The following is a 27,940-nucleotide window of genomic DNA, read 5'->3' on the forward strand; positions in this document are numbered from 1 at the left end:
AAAGCTTTTGATAACAACTTTGAACCCCAGCACTTATTATTTTACAAATTAAGCACTGGTTTGGCTACTGGGAAACAATGTAGTTGTTCCAGTAGAGGAAAGACAGAAGAATGTGTCAGCAGTGTGCGAATAAGGTGAGCTGCGGAGTTTTGAATTAATTGGAAAGTTTGAAGAAGATAAGATGGGAATTGCAATAATTCAGCCTGGATGGTATAAGTGCTTGCAGAATAGACTGTTGCTGACTGTGAGGGAGAAAGTAGAGATTTTTATGAATAATGTGCCCAATAACCAAACACAGGGCGGTGGCTTTAGAAATCTGACTCTTGAAGGATAGAACATTCAAAAGAGATTGTGAACAACCAAAGACGGATAGGGGAGCAAATCTTAATGTCATTTGATCAAGTCCCAGACAGAGTGATTAATGCCAAAGACCAGAACCTGTCTTATCAATATTCATTTTGAGTGAGGCATTGTTCATCCAGGTTGTAATCAAGCCATGGTTTAGCACAATTTTGATCAAACTTCCTTCAGGTCAATACAATTTGGAGCTCCCCTTTGTAAGACATCATTATGAATCCAAAAGATTGGGTGAGATTAGTCAATGGTATTATGACGTTGCATCTCCGAGTGGACTGCCTGGCATGCAGTTTAGCCAGGTTAAGGCCTGCCCATGGATAACTATTTGAAGAATAGGAAACAAGTGCTCAAATCAAGGATGTGTACTACTTTGTCTTCATGGTCTAGAGCCAGTTTGAAATTGTGAGAAACTTTCAAAAAGACCATTTTGATTCTGAACAGAAAGCGAAACCCTGATTGAATGAGGTACAGAAAATTGTGGGATTCAATGTAATGGGACAATTGGTGGTTGACCTAATGTTCCAATATATTTTCTCCTCTTCTATACAGACCCACAGACCGCTTGGGACTGGGTTGTTGAACACCATGGTGAGGTGCCTGCATCAACAGAGGGGGGCTCCCAGCTCCTCTCCCTGAAACGACATCGGAGGCGTAACAGACCCAGATGGGACTCCTCTCAGGCCCTTGACAACCCAGCCATTAGCCACCACCAGTCCGGCATCGGACTCTGAAGGTGGTTGCTTCCTTGGGAGACTGTGCCAAAACCTTTGAGAGGGAGAGAGGACCCCATATTTTCACCTCAGACAGCGATTCCACTGTGGAAGAAGGCCTACGAGAGGGCTCCCAGACCCCACCACTGGTGACAGCACAGAGATCCGATGGCCTCCTATAGCCAGAACCACTGCATCCAGCCCCCCAAGGTGAGGTCCCCTCACCCCTAATACCCAAATCACTGAGCCCCACGGCCACAACTGGGGCTCCCTCTGCACCAGAAGATGGCTGTGACACACTGAACGACGTGGGTGGAGGCGGTGCTGCCCACCTGTCCCATTGCACTGATGCTAGCACTACATAACTACACTGTGAACACAATGGGTTGTACCACACTCCTGCACTCTTTTCTACTGCTTAGCCACCACCCCACTTTTTCCAGTGGTTTGACGCTCCAGTCAGTTTGGGCATGCTGCGGTTTACAGCAGGCTCTATTTTTTGTTGCCCCCTCTTCTGAACTCCCCGGTTCTAATGTTTATATCCCAACGATTTAACCAGGTGGGTGCATAACACTTGACTCCCCAGGGGCGGGCAGCCACACTTACACCTTGGAAGGATCAAACATGAGTACACCTGCGGCACCGACCACACACACTTCATCTCCTCTACAGTGGCACCCTATGCTAAACAAGATTCTTTACCCTGAATTTAATCAGTATTCTATCTACTCCTACCTCAAATGGCAAAACGCTCAAAACATATTTATTCCAGAAACCTACACCATGCCCACAGAACTACATTGCGTGCATAGGAAGTGGCGGGAGAGCATAATTGTCCACTACTTACTCTGCTTATGCTCGTGGAGCACTTATTTGTATCCACCTGGATGTCCCCTTCCAAGTGCTGGACACAATTATAGATTAGGAGAGAGTCAATACGTGCTAGTAGACGGCCGTCTCGATGGTACTCACATACTCATAGGCAGTATTTAGGCCCCCAAAACCGATCGGGGTGTTCTGGACTGAGATTTCGGGAACACTGGCGCTTAAGACCCAGACACCATGGGTATCAGGCAGGGACTATAATTGCATACTAGACACACAGCTGGACCAGTCCCATCCGTGCACCACCCCACTCACTCAGTCCAAAGGCTTTGCAAGCTAGGTTCGCCTACGGGCTCTCGTAGATGCTTGGAGGACTCTGTACCCCCACACCCATGTTTACTCATTCTATTCAACACCACAGGACCTGTATGTTTGTCTCAATTGTGTCCTAAGCTCCACTTCTATTTTAGACAAAGTCGGGTGCGGACTGCCTGAGGGGCCTATTTTCAGATCATGCTGCACATATAGTATTAGCATGGAGCATCCCGATTGCTCCAGTGCCCATGTGGCATCCCCCTCGGGGGCACCTGGAGGATATGGCATTTTGTCAATATCAGAAAGAGCATATTAGACAGTATTTTTCAGAGAACTGGGCCACAACATCCACCAAGACACTGGAATTGGAGGCTTTAAAGAGGTCACCAAAGAGGCCTGTCTACTGGAGGTGGCAGAGATACGCAGGTTACTGGAAGGGGAGGTTCATGAGGCTGAGTACCGCATTCCCACCATGGAGAGGGTTGTGACCCACAGTCCCTCTAAAAGCCTGGAGCTGACTGAGGCCAGAACCCAACTCGCCGCCTTACTGGTGCGCTGCACTGTTTCAACATAAATGCATACTTGGCGAGGACACACCAAGAGGGTGATGGGTCAGTCCTACTCCTGACATGGCTGGTTTGGCAGGATACCCATGCAGGCCCAATCCTCGAAAAAAGGGGTACCGTGAATGCTCAGCGGGATATCCCAAATGCATTTTATGCCTACTACTCTTCCATCTACAGACGGAGATGCCACCAGCAGTTTTCTTGCAAGGTTTATTCTCCTGCCGCTAAGGTCGGCACGGATGCCTGTACCATGGCCCAACAAATCAAACAAGCCATCCGAGACCTGGCCAGAACCAAAACCTGGACAGGTTCCCAATCGAGTACTCTAGTGCCTTTGCTGTGAGCTTAGCACCCCAACTTTAGGCGATGTACAAGAAGGCCCTGTGCCTTAGGGACCTCCACCCATCTCTCAGGGAATCCCTCCCGGTGTCTCCTCCAAAGCCAGACTGAGACTTTATCCATCTCTCCTCGTACAGGATGATCGCTATGCTGGGTGCCGGCAATAAAATCCTGGGGAAAATCATGACTGATGGATATGCAGATTTGTTTAACCAGAATTAAACACCCAAACCAAAATGGCTTTGTCCTAGGATGCAGTATGTCCCAGAATATCCACCATCTCTTTCTCGTCATGAATCAGGCCCCCCAAAGGTTCCCACAGGTGGCATGTCTGATACTGAATCTAGAAAAAGCCTTTGACACCCTCACCTAGGATTATCTTTTTCGGGTGCTGACCAAGATGGAGGTGGGGAAATGACTCTTGGCATACGCTATACGATTGTATGCTATACAATTGTATGCTAACCCTACCTCCAGAATCCGCCTAGGCCTGCTCGTTTCATCACCCTTCTTGTTTGGTAGAGGCAGTCGGCAGAACTGCCCATTGTCTCCCCTGCTGTTTGCCAATGCCATGGAGCCTCTGGCCCTCCAGCTTCACTTGGGGGAGCCTGGAGAATGCCCTTAGATGATGCGACCTATGCAGTGCCAATGTAAGCTGGAGACCTGCTTCTACCAGACCTCTTCGCCATACACAACATACTTCACACCTTTGCCCTGCAAGCAGGCCTCTGAGTCAACTGGAAAAAAGCTTGCGTGTGTCCGCTCAGTGCTACAACACCATTTCACAACCTGTGCCTCAGCGGTACCCTTCTGCCCTGGAAAGATGTTCCTGTCTGATATCTTGAGGTCCACCTTTACCAATGAACTACCGAGCTCTATGAGGACAGCATGAAAAAATCTCTCTCCGCTCTAAAGCCTTATGTACAGTTTTGAAAGCAGCTGCCCCTAGCCACAACTGGGAAGATAGCCATATCCAAAATGATAATGTTACAGAGGCTCTTCTAGTACTTTGTGAATGTCCCCATAACACCCCTGGCGCTTTTTCCTAGACCTGGACACCCTATTAGGTAAACTAAATGGGGAAACAAGCGCCATCCAGATGCTCTAAAGAAGTTACAGCTGCCGGTTGGCAGGGGAGGGCTTGGAGCCCCATCATTTGAGGCCTTTTATCTGGTGACGCAGTTACAGTGGGTCTAGATATGGCTGGGGGGGGGGCGACACCTGGGGGAAACATACAACAGTTCTGTCCCGTTTTGTGTCCCCACAGTCTGAAATTTCCTGCTTCCCAATGGCATGCCCCGATCTACATGCTAGCTACACGTCACAATCGCAGGCAAGTGCCTGGCTAGAGTCTCTAACCTTACATGACACGTATACTCTGCCATTTCCCTTGAAGGGTCTCCCATGCCTCCCTGGCACCTACTCCACTGCTGACCTGTGGGTGTGGCACAAGCAATCCCTGACCACAGTCAGTGACCTCTTTGTTGCAGGCCACTTTCTCATCATCAACCATCTTCTAGGCCATGCTCTTCCCCAAGGATAATTTCTAACTTACAAACAACTGCGTCACACCTGTCATGACCTTTGGTCCCCACACGACAAGGAACCCCCAAACACACCCTGTCATACAATCTGTCCTACATTTGGGGGCTGGGCGCGCCTCATAAATATGCCTAGGGTACACTTCCAGCAACTTACCCATAATGATGACTTGCCCCCATGAGCCTTCTAGGACAACCCACAGCATTTGCATATTTCTCTCCCCCATTTCTCTCCACCACTTCAGTTCTGCACCTACTTCATCTACCTGCCTCACCTCCACCCCATTGCGAAACTTGAAGCTAAGACTGGCTGCACATATTTGACACTACCTGCACAACATAGATGGCAATGAGGGAGTCCACCCAGCTCTTACAGTGTCCACCCGACACGGCCAATGCTCACATATGGTAGTGCCTGCGGCCTTGCCCAGTCCGAGTGCCTGCTCACGTAGCGGGGAAGGCCTTGACTGGCCTTCCCCCTCTGCCCTTGCTGATCACCATTCAATCGCCCCCCCCCAGGTTTGAGTCACTACCCCACTTCTCTGAGTTGATTTACATCATTGGGTGGGGTCTCCCCTTGTCAGGCAGCCTATGGGGCAGACAACACTGCAACATCCCTTCAATGGTCACCCAGAACTGGCACACTTGGACAGTTGTCTTGCTTAGCTCTCCATTCCATACCAATGTTTCCCTTTAACAGGTAAATGCAATGAGGTTCTATATTGTCTTATATTATTATATTGCCACTGCAATACTATATTTGTTCTTCAATTAAAACCCCAATAAAAATTGTTTTAAAAAACTGTCCCAATATAGTTTCAGGAAAAGGAAAATAGGGTGGAAATGGGTTATAGCAGAAGGATCAGCATTGGGCGTTTTTAAAAAGGGGGGTAACCATGGCACTCTTCCAGTCGGAGGCAAAGGTGCAGGAGGCCTAAGAAGCATTGCAGAGATCAGAAGAGATCAGAAGCCAGGACTAAATTCTAGAGATTGATTAAAAATGGGAAGTAGGCAGACGGAGATGAGACCTTGATAGAGCAGATTTGGCTGTCCTCACAACTGTGAGGGAGGACAGAGGGCAAAGCAGTACAATATGAGAGGGTGACAAAGTGAATAGGAACTGGGTAAGAGAATCATTTCAGTGAAAGAAGATCAAACGTTTTCAATTTTTTAAACAACAAAACAAAAGTGGAGACAAAGAGTTTTTATAGGCATGAGGGTCAATGAATTTCTTTATAATTTTAACTACTTCAGTGGGCATAGCATTTTGTTGGTGTTGAATATGTTAAGTAATGTGACTGGAGCAAGCCAGATTCGGATTGTTTAAAGCAATTGATTTCCCTCCAGATTTGTTGTAGTTTATTACAACTGCATTTTGCCATGAATATTTCTTTAGACTACCAGGCTTCAGATTGTCTCTAAGATCTAAAACTGTTATTTTATCGAGAGTAATGGAGTCTAATCAAAGCATACAATGACTCCACCTCCTACAACACAAGGTTGTGAAGAACTTGCCAAACATTTCTCTCAGAAACCCCAGAAGATCACGGATAATATTGACAATGTAGCCTGTCCTGGTTAGCAGCACCCTCCTGTTTGTATTTGGAGCATTATGTAAAAAAAAAAAAGATACAAATCTCAAATTACAAGTTATTACCTTACACTGCAAACCCTGTGCTAAAGAACTTGTTTGAGCTCTTCTGCCCCGGGGCTGAAATCAAAAATCCCTATCTGGATCATTTTGTGTTTTTTTGTTTTCCTCCAAGTGGGGCGCTGTCCATCCTCATGTAAACAAACCCAATGCAGTTGCTAATAATCTTGAAAACCATTATCCATTACAGGTGTAGCCTTCCTTGCCAACATTTTGTACACATTTTGGCCACTAAGCTGGAAAACCTCACACCTGAAAATCAGCTCCTGCATCTGCATCATCCCAGCTTTGGGTTTGGGCACAGCTCCAAAACTACAGAGCTGAAAATCCTAAATAAATCACCTCAGTTCTTTGGTAAAGGCAAACACTGCATGCTGGTGCTTTTTAAGCTATCAGTTGTCTTCCATGCTATTGACCACAGCAACTTTTTTAACCACTACAAATCAGAATGGGCATCAGAAGTAGAGTTCTAAACAGGGTCAAGGCTTGCCTTCGCAGCAGAACTCAGTGCTTCAAAACAAGTGACTCTTGTGGAAACTCTTCTAGATAAGGCAGCCTGTGTGTTGTTTTAAACTGCCATGTCTACTTGGCAAAATAACTCATTTGCCAGGCCTAAACCCCTTTCAATACATATATGTCACCACTATCAGCCCTAAGCAGCCCTTAGGGCTGGATGAAGTGTATTTAAAAAGTTAGACATGTTCTTTTAAGTTTTGCATGTCCTGGGAGTGACAAACTCTTAAAATTGTTTTTTACTACTGTAAGGCCTACCTCTCCCATAGGATAACATTGGGTTGCCTAATTCCAGTTAATAAATGATAACTTTTGTTTGAGAACAGTTACAGTGTTGTGTTTGGTCTTTAAAGAATTGTAATTTAAAATCCTCTTCAATGGTAAAGTCGGATTTTAAGCCACAATTCTGAAAATGCCACTTTTAGAAAGTTGGCATGTTCTTGTCCTAACCATTTGATGCCCGCAATCTGTGTCATGGGTCACAGGACTAGGTGTAATTGGCTGTTAGGTATTCCTCTCAGACAGTGTAACAAAAGGATACCATCTTTTTGCAGGATAGGCCATCCTGCCATGACGCTGTTCACAGCCCAACTTACATTTCATCAGAACGACTCTCAGTAAACAGCCCTGCTGCTCCCAATGGACTGTCCTACTGCCTGAAGCTTGCCCTGTGCCCTCAGCGGGCTGCCCTGTTGCTACAGACCTGCCTTGCTGCTTTTACCCAGGACCACCAGAGTGACTCCAAGGGCTAGTTGGTTGGCCTGTTCAGAGCTACAGGGACATAACAAGCTCCAACAATGTTAACCCTGCACCTATACCTGCCTGAAGTGAACCCTACCCTTCAGGTGGTGCCAATCCAGTCCTGGACCCTTGGAAGTGGTGCTGAATGTGCCCAAATGGTCAAAATCTAAAGTTTGAACTTATAAAATTAATTTTCCACCAAACACCGACAGGAGACCAGGACCTACCTGCTCATGGATCCGACTGCAGTGCATTGCCGGTCAGCCTGACTAAGCAGTATCTCCCTCTATGTTCTTCTCCACAGCAGCAAATCCATTTAAGTGGGCACTCCTGAAGAAAGTATCTGGCCTTGTGGAACTCTCATGGACTACAGCCTGCAGCCTCGTCCCACTGAAGATCTTCAACTTCCAAAAGAGTGACAAAGTCAGAACAAAGAAATCTTCACCACAACCTTATTTACCAGTGCCCCAACAATGAGGCCTGCTTCTCGGACACTGCCAGCTAATTTGCCCCACTGAACTTTACCTTTTCAAACATTTGTCTTCTAAATTTCTTCTCAGTCCGAAGGTAAACCAAGATCAGGCACAATCCCCTCCACGTAGCCGAATCAAGTTCCATCATGGCTCTCCTTAACTTTTTACTTTGACCCAGTCTTGTTTGACCAGGTACCCGGGGTTGGCACTTTGTTCTTTTTGGAACTATCTTTCACTTTAAACTTTATTAAATTATACCTCAAGTTCTACTGATTACATTTTGCTGTCATTCTATTTATTACATTTTATTCTTCTTCTAGATTGGTGTGGGATTTTTATTGTGGTGTGCTTCACTTTATTACTGTTTTTGTGCTGCATACAAACTTTAGATATTGCCTCTAAGTTAAGCCTGACTTCTTTTGCGCAAGCTACCAGATGGTTAAGCACAGGTTAATTTAGTGACTTTTGTGGTTTACCCTGTGAAGGATTGCTGTTGTTGCTTGATGAGGGTTCACACATCCTCCAACCAAAAACCCAATCTCTGACACACTATATACCCCTAAATAAAAATAAGACAGGTTTATAGTGGTAAAGCTGAGAAAACTGCAGTGTTTTGCAGGAGAAGACATCAGCTTCAATGGAGGTATAATCAGTTTCTGGATACGAGTCTAGACTGTTCAGGGCTTCATGGTAAGCAGGCAAACCAGAGGTCCCAAGGCATACTTGGAGCTATTAGGGGTATGAGGATGATTACACATACTATTCTCACATCCACACCTCATACAAAAGGATAAATCTGAGCAGAATTGATGGGTCATGTGACATAACCTGAGACAGGAGATATAATGCTTTTGGATCAGACACCAGTCATAGTAGAGGCAGTAAACATAGACAAAGTAGCTAGGAACAGGAAATGGAAGCTGGTCCAGTATATCCTACAAGACACAGCTAACAGATTACAGATTGTGAAACAATAACAGACTATCTGAAGATCAATGATGCACCAACATATCTCGGGAGGCACTAAGGTAAACATTAAAATGAGTAGCAAGGGGCTACCTTATAGTGCTAGTGGCAGCAAAATAAGTAATAGAACCATCAAATAGGACAGATTAGAACAAGAACTAAAACTGGCAGAAGAAAAGCTCGTCTGGCCCAGTTAGAGCAGGGGTGCCAGTGAGTAGACACTCGATGAACATATAGTGATCATTCAACTCAAACATCTATTTTAAAACATATTTTAAATACTGTTAATATGCCCTCTTTATGATATCCTGAGAAGAGTGCTATTGTCGAGCTGTATAGTCTCTGCTGAAAAACAAGACGCAGGGCCATGCAGCGCTCCGTGATAGAATGAGTGATGGGTCTGGGCATTGAGAACTACACAAAGGTTTGCCCAGATGAAGAAGTGCATTTGATAAAAGACCTGCAAAAAGTTTGTTTTATGTGGTCAAATCTAGAGTTTTTCAAGTAACAGCATGTGACTGTGACGGCTTCTTCCTATGCAATATGAAGGACGAAGTAACTGTAAGTAAAAGATGGCATTTGGCTAAAGCACTTTTTAAGGGCTTTAGGAATTTAGACATAAGTCCCACAGTCACTCATCCAATTACATCATGGTTACTGTCCCTGTCCTTACCCACCTGTACTGAGATACTTTAGCCTGGCCCGGTAGTTGAAGTGCTCGTTCAATCTCTTCTTTGCTGCAACGCAGTTCTTGTTGAAGGATGTCTATGCGTTTGATTCTGAAGAGCAGCTCGCGGAGAAAGAAAAGATCCCCCTCTTCGAGAAATCCATTCTCCTGCAGCTTTAGGAAGAGGTCCTTAGCATCTCGGATCTCCTGCTGCTGCCTCAGGGGGATCTGCCCCAGGCACAAGAATTTCAACGCTTGCACGTCCTCGGTGTCCAGCGCCTCGCTAATCTTGTGCAGACGCTGGTGGAATTCCATCACAGAGTCTGGAACTAGATCCAAAATGTCGCTTGACTAGAAAAAAAGAGAAACATTTTGCGTAAGAACGATTGTTCAGTGACAATTGAGACTAGTACGTGTGTTAATATATAGAGTGATGGTAGAAGCTCTGCTCCTACTTAGCCCATCTTCCACTTCTTTACTTATTAGGAAGAAGAAGATATAGTAACTTGGTTAAGGTGATAGTGTTAATAAGGCCTTGAACTGACAATGAGTGCTGACTGTAGGTATTATTGGTTATAAAAACTGGTAACTACATCACCCCTCCTCTTCGTGCTCGTGTGCAATAAAACTCTCTGTGGGGTGGTTTGCAGTATGCCTACCCTTGACTTCTCATCCTTTACTCTTGTTTGTGTATCTCTCTGTCTCTGCGAGTAACTAGCTTGAACTCTGCCCTGATCTTATCCACTAACTCTGCTTCCTTTCTGTCTCCATCTGTTGTGCAAGTAGGGTCAACACATCGGACAAACACAAAGGAATGGACCTTTGTAGGCAGCACCAGGGCTAATGTGAGGATTACTGAAGTCAAGGTCACCTCAAAGGGAGCTCTTGGATATTCAGGATTTTGTAAACAGGACTGTATTTGCATCTCCTAGATCTACCCTTCTGGACAATACAACATCAGTGAGGGGTTTGGGAGGCCATTTTGTATTTGTCATATGATACACCTGGATTGATGCTGAGGATTTAGGGACAGCAGTCCCTGGCCCAGAGACCATGAGGGTAGGGTGCCTTTCAGTCACTGGCAGATTCAGTGGCCTGCTTGAGTTAAGTGAAGGGTGTTCATTGTTCACAGGAATGTTGAATTGTTTAAAAAATAGCATGTCGTTTTCATATGTCCCTCACCTTCGCTGTTTCACAATGGCAGTGTGCTGCATTATAATTTTAAGTAAACAGTAAATGTGGACCAAACATGGGGCAGAGATCTTTCCTGGTTATCTGGGTATGTAGGTCAGGTATTAGGTCAGATATCAGACACACTTTTCTGAAGGATTTGAGTTTATTTCTTAAGGCACTCAGACGTACTAAAACATATTAGACACTGATACAAAAGACAGTTCTTAAAGGAGCAAAACAATTATTTATTTTCAGACCAATTAAATTTCAAAAACAGCTACAAGATACTAGGAAAAAAGAATGTGAGATATCCTTGAATTAGCATATACTTACACGCACACAATAAATATTAGAACAACATGGTCATTTACGCATTTACCACTCATGACATACGGATTTTTGAGCACTTAGTAAGTAATGCCTAGCAGGGTTGTATCTCGTTGCATGCAAGCTACACTCAAATCGCGGCAACAAGCACATTACTACCTTAATTTAATTTTTAACCTTGGTTCTCTTACTGAGATTTATATTCAAAGAAAGCATTTCTGAGACGCACTTCAGTATTCTGTAGGTTATCAGTGACGGGCTGAGAAGCAGCAAATTAAAGGGGCCATCAAGTGTAGAAAAAAACTGTTCTTTTTACCCAGCCTTATATCTCTAACCGTCACTAACAACAGACATTCTGGAATGTTCTTTTGTTTGATGATATCAGCTGGGCGTTGAGATCTGGTGTGACATCATTCACCGGATGGCCCCTTTAAAAACAACAAATGGTCACATACTCTGAAATTCTGCAATGCGCCTTGTGAATGTGATCGCCACAGACATGTAAGGCCAGATGTAGCAAGCAGTTTTGCCCATTCTGTGACTATGGGAAAATGTGTTCGTACATATGGCCCTTAGTTCCCAATCCGCAGACCGCGGAGCAAATCCAATACCGAACTAACAAAGGACTGATTTCTCAGGGGAAGGAGCTTTAGACGGTTAGGGCCTCAGGCTCAAGTCCATCATCAGAAAAGCGTGAAGCTTACTTTTTTAAATATATTTTTATTGCCATCATACATAAGTACGTCACAGCACACTGTAAGGCATTTCATTCAAGTTCCACCAGAATCAATAAACTCAAATCTTATTATGGCGGGTCTTATGTTTTTTTTTTTTCATTTTTCATTTGCAATTAACAAGTATAGGATGTAAAAACTATTAAACTTGAATAACTTTCCATAGCCCATCTACACGGACTATATCATAATGTTTTGCCACAATATTCCCGACAGATATATACATTTTGCGTTGATCTGCAAATGTAAGGTACTGCAAAAAAAGCACACAAACACACTGGTGCGTCTTTAGCACTAAACCACAAGGACGGCAAAGGGGGAGAAAATCTTTACTAAGCTTTTACATGTCAATTCTGGTGAAAATGATAGCTGGCCCACACAGCTACAGACCACTCTTCAGGAAAAGCTTTAATCATAATATCTTTGTAACTAAGTGATGTAATGTAAAGTGGATTTATAGAGTGCTGCTTGTCCCCTATCCAGAGTATGTGAGAGTAGAAGTGTGGTGAGACTGGACCTGAGAATAGGCAGTCTTGAAGGTCCCACAAGACGACTAATTGAAAAGCCAGGTCTTCTGCTTCCTGCGGAATTCAAGAAGTGAGGAGGAGGCCCTGATGTACTGTAGGAGGTCATTCCAGGATTTGGTGGCTTGTTAGGAGAATAATCAACCTCCCGTTCTGCTTCTGTGGATGCAAGGTGTGTGTGTGACAGTGATCTTAAGCAAAGTTGTCTGGTGGGTTGGTGAAAGTCGAGCGGTTGATTGAGGTATGCAGATCCTGTGTTGTGTTGAGATTTGAATGCGTGTGTGAGAAGTTTGAACTGGCAGGAATTTTGGATGGAGAGCCAGTGGAGCTCTTTGACAAGTGGTGTGGGATCGGCGGGGGAGGTCGAGGACGAGTCCAGAAACAAGCTTTTGGATGGTTTGAAATTTGTGAAGATAGGTTGGGATGCCACCATAGAGTGTGTTGCTGTAGTCCAAAATGCTTGTGATTAGGGCCTGCATGATGGTCGGAGCCACTGGAAGATTTTATGTAACATGCAGAGGATGTGGAAGCTTCAGGAGGTGATGGCGCTGGCCTGATACTCCATGGTGAAGTAGGTGCCCAGATTGAGGCCTAGGCTCCTAGCCTCGTCGGTCAGCGTGGGTGTGGGTCCGGGTTCAGTGGCCCACCACATAGAGTCCCAAGGTGAACTCTTACTCCCAAAGATCAGCACTTCAGTTTTGTTGGTGTGGAGCCTGAGGCAGTTCTCTTTCATCCAACTGGTTATGCTGGTCATGCAGGCAGGGGCAGCTCCACCATAGGGGCAAAGGAGCGTACCCCCTCCCCCCCTCCAGCAGCAGGAGCTGCAAACCTTTTCCCCAAACAACGATCATAAACTATGTTTACGATCGTTTTTTGGGGAAAAGGTGCGGGCCACAGGGGTGTAGAGTGTGAGGAGGAGTGCTTACTCCTCCTCAGAGCACATGTAGGTTTGGCTGGCCATCTAGGGCCGGCCAAACACATGCGCACAAGGCTTTCTCTAGCCCAGCAACACGGTTTCTGGGCTGGAACAAGCCTGCACAGGCTCCTAGTCTGCCTGGGAGCGCCCAGCCAATCTTAACACTACTCGAACCAGCGTCAGGAGTGGCGCAGGGCAAGCTGGGAGCTTGTGCCTGCCTCACCAGCGAGCGTAAGGAGCAGAGGTAAGTGTTTTTTTAAAAAAATGTAATTTTTAAAATGTAATTTAATTATTCCCCCACCAGACGCTCATGTGCCGCCCCACCCCTTTCCATTAGTGCGAGCCGCGACTGTGGTCATGCATTGTTTGAAGTCTGTCTTGGTGGTGACGGTATTGCCTGAGAGGGAAAAAATGAGCTGGTTGTCGTCACTGTATGAGATGATGTTGATTCAGTGGATCTGATGATGTGAGCCAGAGAAGTAATGTACAGGGTGGGCTGAGTGACGATGCCTGTCGGACTCCATAGATGAGGTCTTTGGGTTCTGATGTGAACGGCATTAGCCTGACTCTTTGTGTTCTTCTGAAAGGAAGCAACCCATCTGAGTGCGGATCCTTGTATTCCCGCTGTGTGTAGTCTGGCGATGAGTGTATGGTGGGAGACAGTGTTGAAAGCGGTGGAAAGTTTGAGGGGGATGAGGGCTGCATCTGTCCACGGTGGAGGATGGTGGTTATGTCGTCTGTGGCAGTAATGAGGGCTGTTTCGGTCCTGTGGTTGTTTTTAAAATCCTGATTGCGGGTCGTACACAAGCTTGTGACTTTGTTGGTGGTCAGAGAGTTGTCTGTTGATGGTCGTTTGGGGGATTTTGGCTAGTGAGGGGAGCAGCGAAATGGGTCGGTAGTTGCTGAGTACATTTGGTTCAGCTGAAGGTTTTGGAAGACAGTGGTAAATTTGGCGTGTTTTAAGCTATCTGGGAAGGTGGCTACCTTGAGGGAGGTGTTGATGGAAGTGAGCGCAGTGCTGATCATGGCATTTGCCAGGTTGCAGAAATGGTTGGGGGAGGGGTTCTGTGGGCGCTCCTGATTAGACTATTTCCATTACTGCTGCAGTGTCCTAGGTGCAGATGGTGATCCAGTTGTTAAAGTTGTTGGTGTCATTGACAAGGTCATTGGTGGGGTCTGGGTAATTTAGTTGGAGGGTGTTGAGCCATTCCGTTTCTGTAACTTTCTTCCATCAGCAGCTTTAGGTGTTGCTGGAATTCATAGGGGTGGTTGCTGGCCCTGTTATGTGAAAGTGGATGAAGGAGTCATCCGTGCTAGTGAGTGAAGTGATGTGGCTGATTTTTACCTTGTTGCTGGAGGAGAAAACAGGGTCCAGCGTATGACTGGTGATGTGGGTTGGGCCTTGTAGGAGCTGGATGAGGCCAATGTTCTGCAGGCTTTCGAGCAAGTCCATGGAGTTTGAGTCCATGGGGTTGTCAAGATGAACGTTGAGCTTGCCTAGGCATATGAAGTCTTTGGTGCCCATGGCGAGGGTTGTGGTGAGATCGGTGAGGAGGTTGCTGAAGAGGGTGTGAGGTCCTGGGGGGATGGTAAGCGAGGGTGACTTTGATAGTGTCCCAACACTAAAGCAAAGGGAGCACCCTGGTTTCAATTTTGTACAGGTGTCCCATCCAACAACTTTATTATTAGGAATGTAAAAGAAAGAAAATCAAAACACTGGAGAAAAAAAAACCATATTTTATGGCATCTGAAAACTGTACTCTGATTTCAGTGCTTTCAATCATTAGAAATGGCATGGCAAATGTTTAAAATAATGTTGGTTCAGGAAGCTCTGAACAGAATTTAAAAAGTGTCAGAATTTAAAGGGGGGTAAAGGGAAATGCTTTGAATGCCTAATTTACATTCTACATGATTCAGCCATTTGCTGTCGGTGGTAGCACATGGACCAAATGTATGGGCCTTCGGGGGAAGTGTCATGCTAAGTACACCTTCTTCCTTAGACGCCACCTGAATGAGAGCAGCACATGACCATTCCCCAGTGGCCATAAAAACATTTGTGTGGTAAAATGTGTGTTTTCATGTAATATGTGGAATGCAAGTAACAACACAAAACATTCCTGTTGAACAATATAAATGCTGCACTCTGACATCAAGTAAAAGTGAGAACATTGGCAATCATTCTGGCAGGACCACTGGAATTATGTGATTCTGCAGCTGCAGCATTTTCTCATGATTATTGATTTGTTATGTTTTCTGCATAATCCATCATCTACTGCATAATGTGCATAATTTGACAAAAAAACAAATGCAGTGACGTGTTGCTCTGTAGTGGAAGTGCCTTTGTGAAGGTTGACTGGTCACCCTTCAGTACTTTATTGCTGCATTTTAGTTTTAAAGTGGCACTAATCAGGTGAAACCTTTGCTAAGACAATGTTTACATGGGTAAAATTACGAAAAGGTGAAATAATAATGTTGCAAAACAAGCTGCACTGTGTTGCATAAGTTGCCTTGTCTTGCGGCATAATTTAGTTATCTTGACCACATAAATCCAGTGGCCCTGACATATGCACATGGTTGTAATTACCAGCACTCTGCCTTCTGCTGTGTGCTGTCTGTATCTTGCAGACAGTGACTCAAATCCCAGCAAAGGTATTTCAGCATTTCATCCTTTTGTGTTCAATTACACAGGTATGACTCAGTCAACAATTAGGAACACTTTCATTTATAGTAGTACCAAACAGCAACAGACACCAAACCAAGCAACACATAAACACAAGTTCTTATATATTTGTGTCATGAAAAACAAGAACAGTATTTATGGAAGTTAAAGTTACAGTGGTGTAGGATCCAAAACATAAACAAGCACTTGCAATGCGATGGGTCCCACCTTTGCTCGAGTTAGACCTATTAGCGTTGTAAATTCCTAACTGGACTTTTCTTTCAACTTAAATTGAAAATGAAAAGTAAAACAGTTGTGTAGTATGTCATAGCTTGTAGAATGTTTGAGTTGTGATAGCATGTACAATTTAGAATTGGAAGGGAATGGTGGAATCCAGCAGAGAGAGGACGACGGAGAGTGAGGAGAAGGAGAAGCTGTCGGTTGATGGAGCTGGATGGGGTTTCTGTAAATAAATAAAAGCTACTCGTGAACCCAAACGACTCACTGTAATTTATGGACCATATCTTACAAGTTGACATAAGCGAGCCGATTCAAACAGCCATGCCGCCATGAGCATGAGCACAAAGAAGAGACACAAAAAGAAAAAGAAGATCACTCACAGTCAAACGTATCAGCAATCATCCAATTATCCATGTTACAGGGGCAGTCTGCAAGATTGTAACAAAACCGCCCCAAGGAGGGACAAACATAAAGCATTTACCAATGATAACAAAGGATTTTTGAAAAGGCAAGCCCAGGAACAAGTGAAAGTGATGGTCGTGAGGTGGGCGTGGTTAAAAGCCCACAATACTTACAACAGGTCAAAGCACTTGTGCGCTCGACCTAAAAAGAAATCCCTAAATTACTGAAACACATTCAGGAAGGAGCTTTATCAATGGAAAATAGATGATGGCATCATACCAAAATCTTAACTTTTACTGAACAATGTACAGAGCCACATTGTGGAATATTGGTATTCATGTAGATTCAGTTAAGGACTTTGAATAGCACTGTTATCTCAGTATATTTGAGATATATTTTTAAGCAGTGTGGTCTGCACTTCTTACACCCCTAACTCCTGATGAACTATGTAACTGAACAGCGAGTAAGTGGAGTCATATGGCACAAAGTGAAGAGTTTCTTTCCATGCCAGCTTACTAGAGGGCACGCATTTGCAATATTTTTGGTCAGTTCACCTCGTACATCTTAAGAGAAATCCTGTTAATGTGATGCTGTGTGGTTACAACTCAAATGTTCATTTGTTTTTTTTGTAATATTCATTAACTGGACTACACATACGTGCTTTGGTGCAATTGTACTATTGTAGGTTCAGGTTTTAGCAAAATATACATTTATTAGAATGATTGCACATGAGGTAAGGTTCTGTTTCTTGTGTTTCAGACAATTAAAGAGGACTTTGCACAAGCTTCTTCAAGGTATGCCATTTAATTTTGCCACATAGTCGAGGTAGGACGGCCAATGTTCCATTCTTGCACTTTGCCAGTGGGATGCAGGCTAACAACATCCCCTCTGTTGTTGGCGTTTGATCGTTTGTGCCAGGGCTGATTTTAGTTTCTAGTCTGGTCCTGGAATGGTAACTGAACTTGCAGAACTTGAATTTGTAATGGGTCTGGACACATAGGGCCTGATTTAGATTTCAGTGGAGAGGTTACTCTGTCATAACAGTGACGGATATCCAATCTGCCGAAACCTAAATCCTACAGGAAACAATGGGATTTAGATTTCGGCGGACGGGATATCCGTCATCCTTGTGACTGAGTAACCCCTCAGCCTAAATCTAAATCAGGCCAATATTGATTTTAAATTAGTTATTGTTTCTGTGGACACCCACACTATAAACACTACACATAAGTCTTGAACACATTTAGAGTGGTTCCTGGAATAGAAGAGGCATGTGTTTACAGATTTAACAAATGTGTGCTTTATGATGATCTACAAATGAATTTCATATACATTAGAATGGGTATGCTAAGGATGTCATGGTACTTAGACTCCCCATCTAACAGTGAACCCTTTAGATTCCGAACACTTGGTATTAAGTTCCCTGCTAAAGGATCACAAGTCTTGATTTCGGAACAAACAGAAATAGATCAAGTTCCACAAACCACCCTTTACAACAGAAGGATCGTCCACCAGAACTGGGCCATCTGAAATGTGGAACATTCAAGTATGTATAACTAGCAGCCCAAGAGTCCATATGGGTATAAGAAAAAACATTTCTTCAGTAAATACTTTTGGGCATTGTGAATTGAATCGTTCAAAAGATTGTACAAGATATTCTATTAGCTACTGGGAATCAATGCATATTTGCAAAGTGGGAAAATGTTGATTTAGTAATTTCTATAGTAGTCGAATAGTGTTTTTGGACTAACTAAAGTTTATTGATCAAAGATTTGGGAGAGTCTAGCTGAAATGGCTTTCGCATCATCTAATCGAGCTTAGAATGTCATTTAAGTAACAAGGTTTTTGCCATCAATGTGGAGAAATGGAGGCAATTTATTTATGTGGGGAGTAACCCTAAAACAAACATATTGCCTAGGCTTCTGGCATGCCTGCATTTGACTCTTTACAGGTTCACGAGTATCATGCAGTGGTAAAGATAGAGAGTGAGGAGGTTCCCCCTGTGACCAGCATCTTTGTCTTCTCAGAGTTCCACTTGGGTTTAATTCTGTTTTATTGATTTAAGCCAAAGTGTAATAAAACAACTCTCACCTACATCCACTGGCCAGTGGGGAACACAGAACCGCTGTATTTACAAGGTGGTGTTAAGCCACTTTTTGTAGCTTAAAACCACCTTGTAAATACGGCTCCTTCACACGGTACACTTTGCGTGGAAGGGGCGTGCAATGGGTGTTGCTGTGGGTGTGCCACAGCAACACCCATTGCATTTTGATGCTGTCCAAGATTTACAAGTTTTTGCAAACCTAAGGCAACGCCAAAATCTAACGCCACTCCAGGGGTGGCTTTAGAGTGGCACAACGAGGAGAAATGCTTTTGTTTTTCCTCATTTTTTGCTCTTTCTATGTGTGCTGCATTTTGCAGCACACATAGAAAAAGCAAATTGCCATTTAAGATTGTTTTTTTGCAGGAAGGAGGTCCTTCCTTCACAAAAACAATCTCCCCTTAATGCAGCCATCCTTGCACTACGGTGCAAGGGTGGCTGCGTTGGCGCATGGCAGCAAATTTAGCGCCGACAAAGGGGGAAACTCAGGGGTGCGCCGTACTCAATTAAATATGGCGCATGCCTGCATTGTGAAAACGATGGTGCACAATGCTGCCAAATTTGGCACAGCGCCATACAACGTCATTTTCCATTAAATCTGGCTCTAAGTACTTCGCATATTTTTTATCTTTATTCTTCAGGTTGCAAAGGTTTAAAAAATTATCAGGAGCATCAAAGGGGCATGTACAGCAGTGGTAAACTTTCTGCCACAGTGCAGGGTAAGAAATATAGGGGGTCATTCTGAGTTTGGCAGGCGGCGGTCGCCGCCTGCCAAACTTACTCCCTCGAATGACTGCTGCGCGGTCATAAGACCGCGGGGGTCATTCAGACTTTCCTGCTGGGCCGGCGGGCGCCCGCCAAGGGAGCGCCCGCCGGCCCAGCGGGAAAGGCCCTGCAACACAGAAGCCGGCTCCGAATGGAGCCGGCGGTGTTGCAGGAGTGCGACGGGTGCAGTTGCACCCGTCGCGATTTTCACTGTCTGCTATGCAGACAGTGAAAATCATGCTGGGGCCCTGTGAGGGGGCCCCTGCATTGCCCATGCCAGTAAAAACCGCCAGAAACAGGGTGGCGGGAAGGGGGTCGGAAGCGCCGCCATGGAGATTCATCCCAGCCAGGGGAAATCCGGCGGGAAACCGCCGGATCCCCTTTTCTGACCGCGGCTTTACCGCCGCGGTCAGAATGGGCACTGAAGCACCGCCAGCCTGTTGGCGGTGCTTCCGTTGCCCGTGGCCCTGGCGGTTTAGGACCGCCAGGGTCAGAATGAGGGCCATAGTTTTCAAAACATTTCTCACCAGTTTTGATAGGCAATGTACCTCTACTTCTTCTTATACTGGTAGTCACAGCGTAGGACTTTTGGCAGTTTGGAAGGGAAACTGCATTTTTTTGTGTAGCGACTATTGTGTTTCCTGCTGTCACTCATCTCCTGAGTGACAGAAGAGCATATAGTTTCTCACAGTGGGATGCTACTTGAGCATAATCTGCACATCCCTCTTTCTATAATGCCAACGTATGGTTCAACCATGAGGTAGAATAATTTGTAAATGTCAGTAGAACTAAAGAACATATTATCTGGTAAGAATTTTTATATTGCAGCGTTTCAAACAGGAAAAATCCCATATAAAACATTACTACATCCCACAAATGTATGCTCTATACTGTAATAGCTTTGGAATAGCATGACATTTTGTTATAGTTACAAATGGTGATACTATCTGGGAAAATATTTAATCTTATAAGTACGAACATAACACACAATTTCAGCAATAAGCAACTTGCTGTTAATGAGTCAAAACATTAAGCTGAACATTAAATGTAAAATACGTAGGGCAAATACAGGGGAGGAATGATAGCACGAGAACAGAAACAGACATCTAGATTAAAAAGGCACTGTTATCACAGGCATATGGGATGATCAATATTGTAACAAAGAATGGCGAACTCTCGATTAGCCCAAATACAAATGTTTTTACATCAACAGTATAGATGTAGGGTACTTTTTTTTTAGCAAAGTACTGAAGAATTTTAGTTGTTTCCTGACTCATGTTTTCTTAAATTGAGAAGAGACCTCTGTTTCGGTCTCTTCCATTTTCTATGCACACGAATCATGATTGGTGATGGAAGTGTATTTTTTGCGTTTAGTGCAATGTCCCTCCTCCCCCAACCCAACATTTATTCTTTTTTGTACTTCTTTATCAGGTGAAATGTTCTGCAACCAGTTATCCAGTTGCAAAGCGTGGGATGGTAAGTGCCAATCGAGGACAGGCAGCAACATTTCAGAAAGTGCCAGCTGTCAGCACCTGAAGCTCACACTGCGCTTGTGGAGGCTGGGAACATTGAGAGGAGCAAACAGCAGTCCAAGAGGGCTGTCAGACTTTCGCGGGGTCCACAGGTAACATATTTGATGGGGCCCACATAACCAGTTTTCCGCAGGATATATGGTGGATTATTTGTATAAAAATATGAATTTATCCTTATGCTGTCTCTTTCCCCAGCCACACCGTTCATGCACCCCTCCCCCTCTTTCCCGTGCCCCTTTTCATTCCCCCTACCGCCTGCATTTCTCCCAGTCACCTCTGGCTCTTTCTTGCACATCTTGCATCGAGCACTCTATTGCTCCAGTTGGCAATATTTCCCTTCTAAGTACCTGTATCCCTTCACTACCCACACCCACCGTTACTTCTGTGTTCTCTACTGCATTGCTCACATCTGCATCTCCCAAGCACCTATTCCCTGACACCTGAATGACTCTCCTATTCAGGCCGAGAAGGTCGCCTACCATTCCGCTGCACCTAAATCCCAACTTGCAGTGCTATTGTCATACCAGAACCTATATCCGAAGTCAGCTCTGCTGAATCACCTCAATCCTAAAATACATTATTTCTCGCTCCTATCTTCCTGCACTGTATTCAGAAAATTCAGCAAGTCGTGACCTGGGATCCTACCGCTATTTCACTACTTAGTTCACATATACTCGGTGCCCCAATCCCATTACTATTTCCACCATCCCTTACTATTCAACATTAAGGTCTATATAAGATACACACGCCCGCCCCCCAAATGTCCTTACGTCTTCCTTACAGGTATAACACTTGCATGTGTTACACCACAAACTCACACAGGCTCTGCCAGTGCGCCTCAACACTGACATGAAGAACCAATACAGGTCATTTCAGATCTGATTTTCAGTTTTTGAGTAGATAAAAATCTCAGTATGTAAAAAAAAGTTATTGCAGAAAGGCATAGGATATATGTTTTGAGAAACAGAAATGGCAGTGACAAACTGCAATGTAGCCCTGCAAGAAATAGCCTACAACCTTGCGTTACAAAACATGACTTGCAGATGTCTGCACCGTACCACCTTCCAGGACCTACTTTGCTAGTTTTATTGAGAGACATACATCTATTGTTGTGAGCCGAAGTGCGCGACCTTGTTGACAATGAGGCCCACGAATATTATCCCCAACTGCACCACCATTGTGCTGGTAGTGCTCCCCGGTGTTATTTCTTCTGGAATTGTGACCCTTGTCCTTTTAAGGAGTAGAAAAGGCTGAAAATTTTGAATGGTGGGATAGAGGCCTGTTGTGCGACACAGGCCTCCGTAGTTGTGTCAAAAGTAAATTTACGTTCCATTAATATTAACGAAGTGGACGGATTTGCCTCGTTGCGATCATTCCCTCTGTGCTGCCTGGGGTGGAGATTCCCAAGCACCAGAAAGGGTGAGTCTGGAAGCGGCTCAATGCAAGAACTGTGATATCACCAGACTCTTTGTGCACCAGGCAAAAATGCTCTTTTAATACATTTTTATAAACTTGTTTTTAATGTTCAGTGTATTCCGAAAAAGAGCCAGTTTAGAATTACCTGGCGGTTTTACTGGCGAGCCACTGGCAATATTTGTGTATCTATGTCAATGAACACTCATTAAGTAGCGTTCAGACTGTCTTATTTCTATTCAAGAGTTGTTTAATCTGTAGAAAACATACTTTATCCAGAAACAGGAAGTGGCAGTTTCTGTGTCAGGCTCTACAATTAAAGTAAAAGCTCATGAAAGCCAATATTAATTCTAGAGAACCTGATTGGCCAAGCAGCCATGATATCACTTACATGCTCACTCACACTGATGTGGCAGGAGGTTCCGAGATCAGACATCTTTTTTATGATATTCTTATTGACAATTCCAATATTGGTAAATGAATTCAAATAACTGTCACTGAATGGAACACTATGTAAACATCATATAACAATGAGTCAGACGGTTCACTGGTGCCCCACAATTTGTGATCTTTCATTGCATGATATACAGGATCTTGACTAGTACATTCTGTCCCAACGGCAACATAGTGCTAAATATACAAGATGCATGTTTCCAGCATATTACACAATTAGCTTCAAAATAATGGCTGTTGAAGATGCCTGGATAGAAGAACTGAACAAAAACATTATGTAAACAATCAAACTCAAACTACCCGATTGCCGCAACTTATTCTGTAGAGTTATCCCCCATTTCATTAACTGAGGGGGCCGTTGTCGTCCTCCAGACTCTGGCGATGTGTCTATTTTCAAGAATGATAGCTAAGTCTATTAAGGCTTTGACGTTTTGGTGCGGACTATCACATCAAAGAGGCATGTAGTAGGGTCTTTTGGAATCAGCCTTCACGTCACTTCCATCATGCCCTGTATTAATGCATCCCAGAAGAGTGACAACACGGGGCAGTGCTGCACCATATGTAGAAAGTTGGCCTCAGTCTCAGCACATCATGGGCAAATTGTAGAGGAGCCCAGGATACATTCGACCTATTTTGAGATCAGATAAGTATGTAGTTAAATTGTTAATTGATGGCAATGCCCCACCATTGCAGTGCACATGCGAGCGGTCCAATAGCCAGTGCAAAAAGCATTGGGGCAATGGGCAACCGTGTCTGGTGCCTCTTTTGATGATAATGAGATCTGAGATCTCCTCTCCGGTGCAAATCCAAGGCCTTGGGGTAGTGAATAACAGTTGAATCAAGCCCAGCAATTCCTCGCCCAAGCCTAGTCGGCACAGCACTGCAATTAGGAAGGGCCACTCAGCGAGTCCAAAGCCTGCTCTGTGTCATTAGAGACCACCCAGTAATCCGCATGTCACTGTCTGCTCAATCCAATATTCAGAACAGCCTGCAGAGATTCATAAAAGTATCTCTACCAGGAGTAAAACAGTTTTGATTGCTGTGTAGTAGATTTCGTGCCACTGGTGGCAGATGTTTAGCCAAGACTTACCCCAGTCTATTATAGTCTAGGTTCAAAAGCAAGAGAGGCTTGTGGGAACCCATCGAGAGTGGGTCACTGCCTGGCTTGGGGAGCACTGCAGTTAAGGCTTCTTGCATAGAGGTGGGTAGGAACTGCAGTCACTTAGATTCCTCATATACCTCCAAAAATCTAGGGGCTAGCATAGAGCCATGCACAAAATAGAGCTCTACCGGTAGTCTATCTGGCCCCGGTGCTCTGGCCCTGGCCATTTGTGTAGTAGGCCTTTGGATTTTGTGCAATTGTAAAGGTTTGCTCAATTCTAGTCATTGGACGTAATTCACTCTTGGGAGTGAAAGGTGTTCAAAATATTGATGTACCCAGACTCCTGTGTGGCATGTGAGGAGTCATATAATGTTTCATAATAACTTCTAAACACTGTACTGATCCCCCTTTGGGTGTTGATTATCTTTCCAGTGAAGTCCTGTATTGCCCCTACCACTGTTGTAAGGGTCTCTAGTGGAAGTCAAATGCTTGGGTACAACGTTTTAATAGAAAACAAGGAATTTGGCCAATATGCTTCTCTGGTAATTTCAAGGGATGGATCAAATCTTTAAGGGGGTCTTATTAGACCAAGTTCAATGAATATCTTTGAGATATGGGAGACTCAGGGCCCCTCATCACATTTTGTTGGGATGCCCAATCACTTTGAGTTACACCACTGGCTAATTTATAATAGTCTTAGCAAGGTCAGGGTCAGAACAAAGCTCACTTTGCTGGAAAGGTTCCATCAAAAATATAATGTAGAGCTTTTTCAGATCAACTTCAAGACAAAACGGTGCATCTGATGCCCTGCATCTGGATGCACGCAGCCAGAAATAGGAAACAATCCAAGGAAAAAAAACTTTTTTTCTGGGAGCTGTATAATTAACATTTTGCAAAGCAGAAAAAAAATTAAACCTGCACACATCACAATGTCAATATTTAATTTCTAAGGCTCCCACATCATTACAGCAAACGTGCTATGGAAAATTATAATAAACTCCATTATAGTCAGTACGATGTGAGAAGGATAGAAAACTGCTACTTAAATATTTGCAGGCAAGGTTAAGCAGTCCACCCTTTTTGATAAAATAAGGGCCCAATGCACAAATCCAGTTTGCAACTGCTAACCCTGTAAATCTCGAAATAAGGGCTTGAGGCTGCACTATGTACTAAATCCGTGTTGTTCTTTAGTAAAGCCTTTCTGAATTGGAAAAGAGGTTTATCAACTTGTTCCAAATCGCAATTAGGAAGGGGCATAAGGGGCTTAATGTTCTAATTGTGATTAGTCATTAAATCTATCAATGGTTTCTTACAGCAACTGCGGTCGCACACCACTGAGAAGTTATAGATGTAGGAGGCTGGCCTTGCTTATAGTGGGTACATTGTGGTACTTACACCTTGTGCCGGGGCCAGTTATCCCTTATTAGTAGATTAGAGGTGTTCTAGCAGCTTAGGCTGATAGAGGTAGCTATAGTAGAGCAGCTTAGGCTGAACTAGGAGCCATGCAAAGCTCCTACTATACCACTTATATCACTTAGTACTATATCATCAGAAAACACAATACTCAGAGTTACTAAAAAATAAAGGTACTTTATTTTAGTGACAATATGCCAAAAGTATCTTGGAGGATATACTCCCTTAGGAGGTAAGTAATATACACAAAATATATACACACAAACCAAAATCAGGTAAGTAATAGTTAGAAAAGTAGTGCAAACACTGTAGAACACAATAGAATGCAATAGGGAGAAATAGGCCTTATTAACATGAAATGTTTATGAACTAATGTGTGATAATGTCGCTTAGAAAATGTACTAATGTATTTTGCCATAACATGCGTTTGAAATGTGCCCACAGGGAGTGGCCGTCAATGTATAAGGGGACTAATGAAATTGACTAATAATCATGAAATGTTTTATTAAAATGTGATTGTATACTAATATTAAAAGAATATATACTAGACTTTTGCTAATAAATCATTAGGCCTTAGTTAGCATGAGTCGAGGCCTAGCTGCCTGACTCTCATATTAAATGTATTTTTCTAACCTGCAGTGTGCTGACTTGCTAAAGGACATGAACTCTTGGTTTTTTTTCCAAAAGCTAGAAGCTGAATGTAACTGTAGTAGATCCGTTCTCATGAAATTCATCCTGCTGGTAGAAACATTTTAGCTAAATGCAACAGTGTAGATTAATGTTAGGTACAAGGTTGCCTAAACCGGTACAGATAATGGAGCCACTGACCGAAGATGCGCAAAGGACCACAAGACGATTAAATCATACCGGACTTTCCACCCGCTGAAGACGTCAATCATAAGGACCAATAAAACATGTGAGAACTGTTATAGGGTGACAAATTCGATGAGGTAATTTGATGTTAATTGGTTAGAGATAGTGGGGTGTAACCCCTTGTCCAACCAGATTTTAGGGGAATGTACAACGAAAAAGGGATAAAAACCTATTACACGGGGAGTTACTTAGATTGGTTAGGGAAATGCTAATGATATGATCCAGAAACTTTGTCACTCTGTTTGGTGACTTGCTGATTTTACTTAGAATAATCCATGTCCTTATATTGCCCATTTACACTTTACCTCCTTATGAGGGAAGTGCCCATTTGTCCTTCCTGCCTGAGCTGAGTTCCTAGCTGATGGCGAATCAACTGATGTCCTGAGGACGAAGGCAGAACCTGAGTGCTGACCAAACTTGGAGGGTAACTATATGACAATGAAATTGTGATTGTCTGTTTGCTTTTCCTTTCTAGGTACCAACTGCTTCTCTTTTGACAGAGACCATAGTTAGATGTTTTTCCAAATTTATGTTACTAAATTGTTTTGCATGAAGCCCAACATGCCAATGCTAATTCGAAGTTAGTTGTGAGGGTTCACTAAACTGACGCAAATAGACAAATGACCGAATCTATGCTTTGTTGAACAATGCGTTAATATACTCTGCTTTGGATAATCTATGCTGACGTCGTGCTATATTCCAATGTTTGTGGTTCTTGTTTTGATTAAATCTTATCAGAGTTGCCATATCGTGACTATGCTATTGTGCTTTTTGGTTTTGAGACTAATAAACTTGCTAGTAGTATTGTAACAAATAGGGAATAAATATCACTAAATTCATACTAAACTGGTGTGGTTATTCATGACCGCAAGGTCATGGTGTTTTCAGAGTTTATTAACCCCTTCAATGCCGGCGTCGGCCACTACCTCCCTGGTGCGTGTCCCTGACACTAGGGAGGGGGTTAATAAATCCTCGGGTGCGTCGCACCCGAGGATTATTTTATTTTTTTGCTGTCCCAGGGAAACACGGAAGCTCTTCCGTGTCTCCCCCGCCCCACACCCGCTCCTTTGTGACGTCAGCGCGCCGCGTGCTGACGTAACAACGTTGATTTCTCCATCGGAGCAGGAAGCGGCCCGTGTTTGGGAAGGCCTCGTAAGAAATGGGAGAGTCTCCCCTTTCCTACGAGGCCTTCCTGAAAGTGTTTCCTGGCCCCCGGTCGCAGCTGTGCTGCGATCGGGGGCCAGGAAACACCACTAGATGCCAGGGATTTCACACTTGGGGGGGTCGGCCCCCTCGGAAAACGGATAGGGGGGATTTTTTTATTTTTTTAAAAAGGTAGGTGCCCCCTGGGGGGGGGGGTCGATCGCACCCCCCCCCCCCCGGGACAACATTTAAAAAAATAAAAAAAATAAATAATAAATAAAAATAAATGGACAGGGGGTCGCCCGTGGGCAGGGCGACCCCCTGTGGGGGCATTATTTTTTTTAGTTGTTGTAGGGTTTCCCTGGGGGCCATTTTGGCCCCCAAGGAAACCATACAACAACTGAAAAAAACAGATCTATATATATATATATATATATATATATATATAGATATATCTATGTAGATATATCTATGTACATGGATATATCTATAGATAGATCTATAGA

At 44.0% G+C, this 27,940-nt stretch overlaps 1 protein-coding gene across 1 annotated transcript in view; it reads right to left on the reverse strand.

Annotated features, from left to right (window-relative positions):
- The window catches only part of CASP8 (caspase 8), a 127,863-nt gene that overhangs the window by 87,924 nt on the left and 11,999 nt on the right, over nucleotides 1-27,940 (reverse strand). The window contains exon 2 of the mRNA XM_069226069.1: nucleotides 9,675-10,015. Coding sequence (XP_069082170.1) covers nucleotides 9,675-9,979 — 305 coding nt within the window. The 5' untranslated portion in view covers nucleotides 9,980-10,015. The remainder of the gene's footprint in view (nucleotides 1-9,674; nucleotides 10,016-27,940) is intronic.

This window comes from Pleurodeles waltl, chromosome 3_1, assembly GCF_031143425.1.
Source record: "Pleurodeles waltl isolate 20211129_DDA chromosome 3_1, aPleWal1.hap1.20221129, whole genome shotgun sequence".
Taxonomy (NCBI): domain Eukaryota; kingdom Metazoa; phylum Chordata; class Amphibia; order Caudata; family Salamandridae; genus Pleurodeles; species Pleurodeles waltl.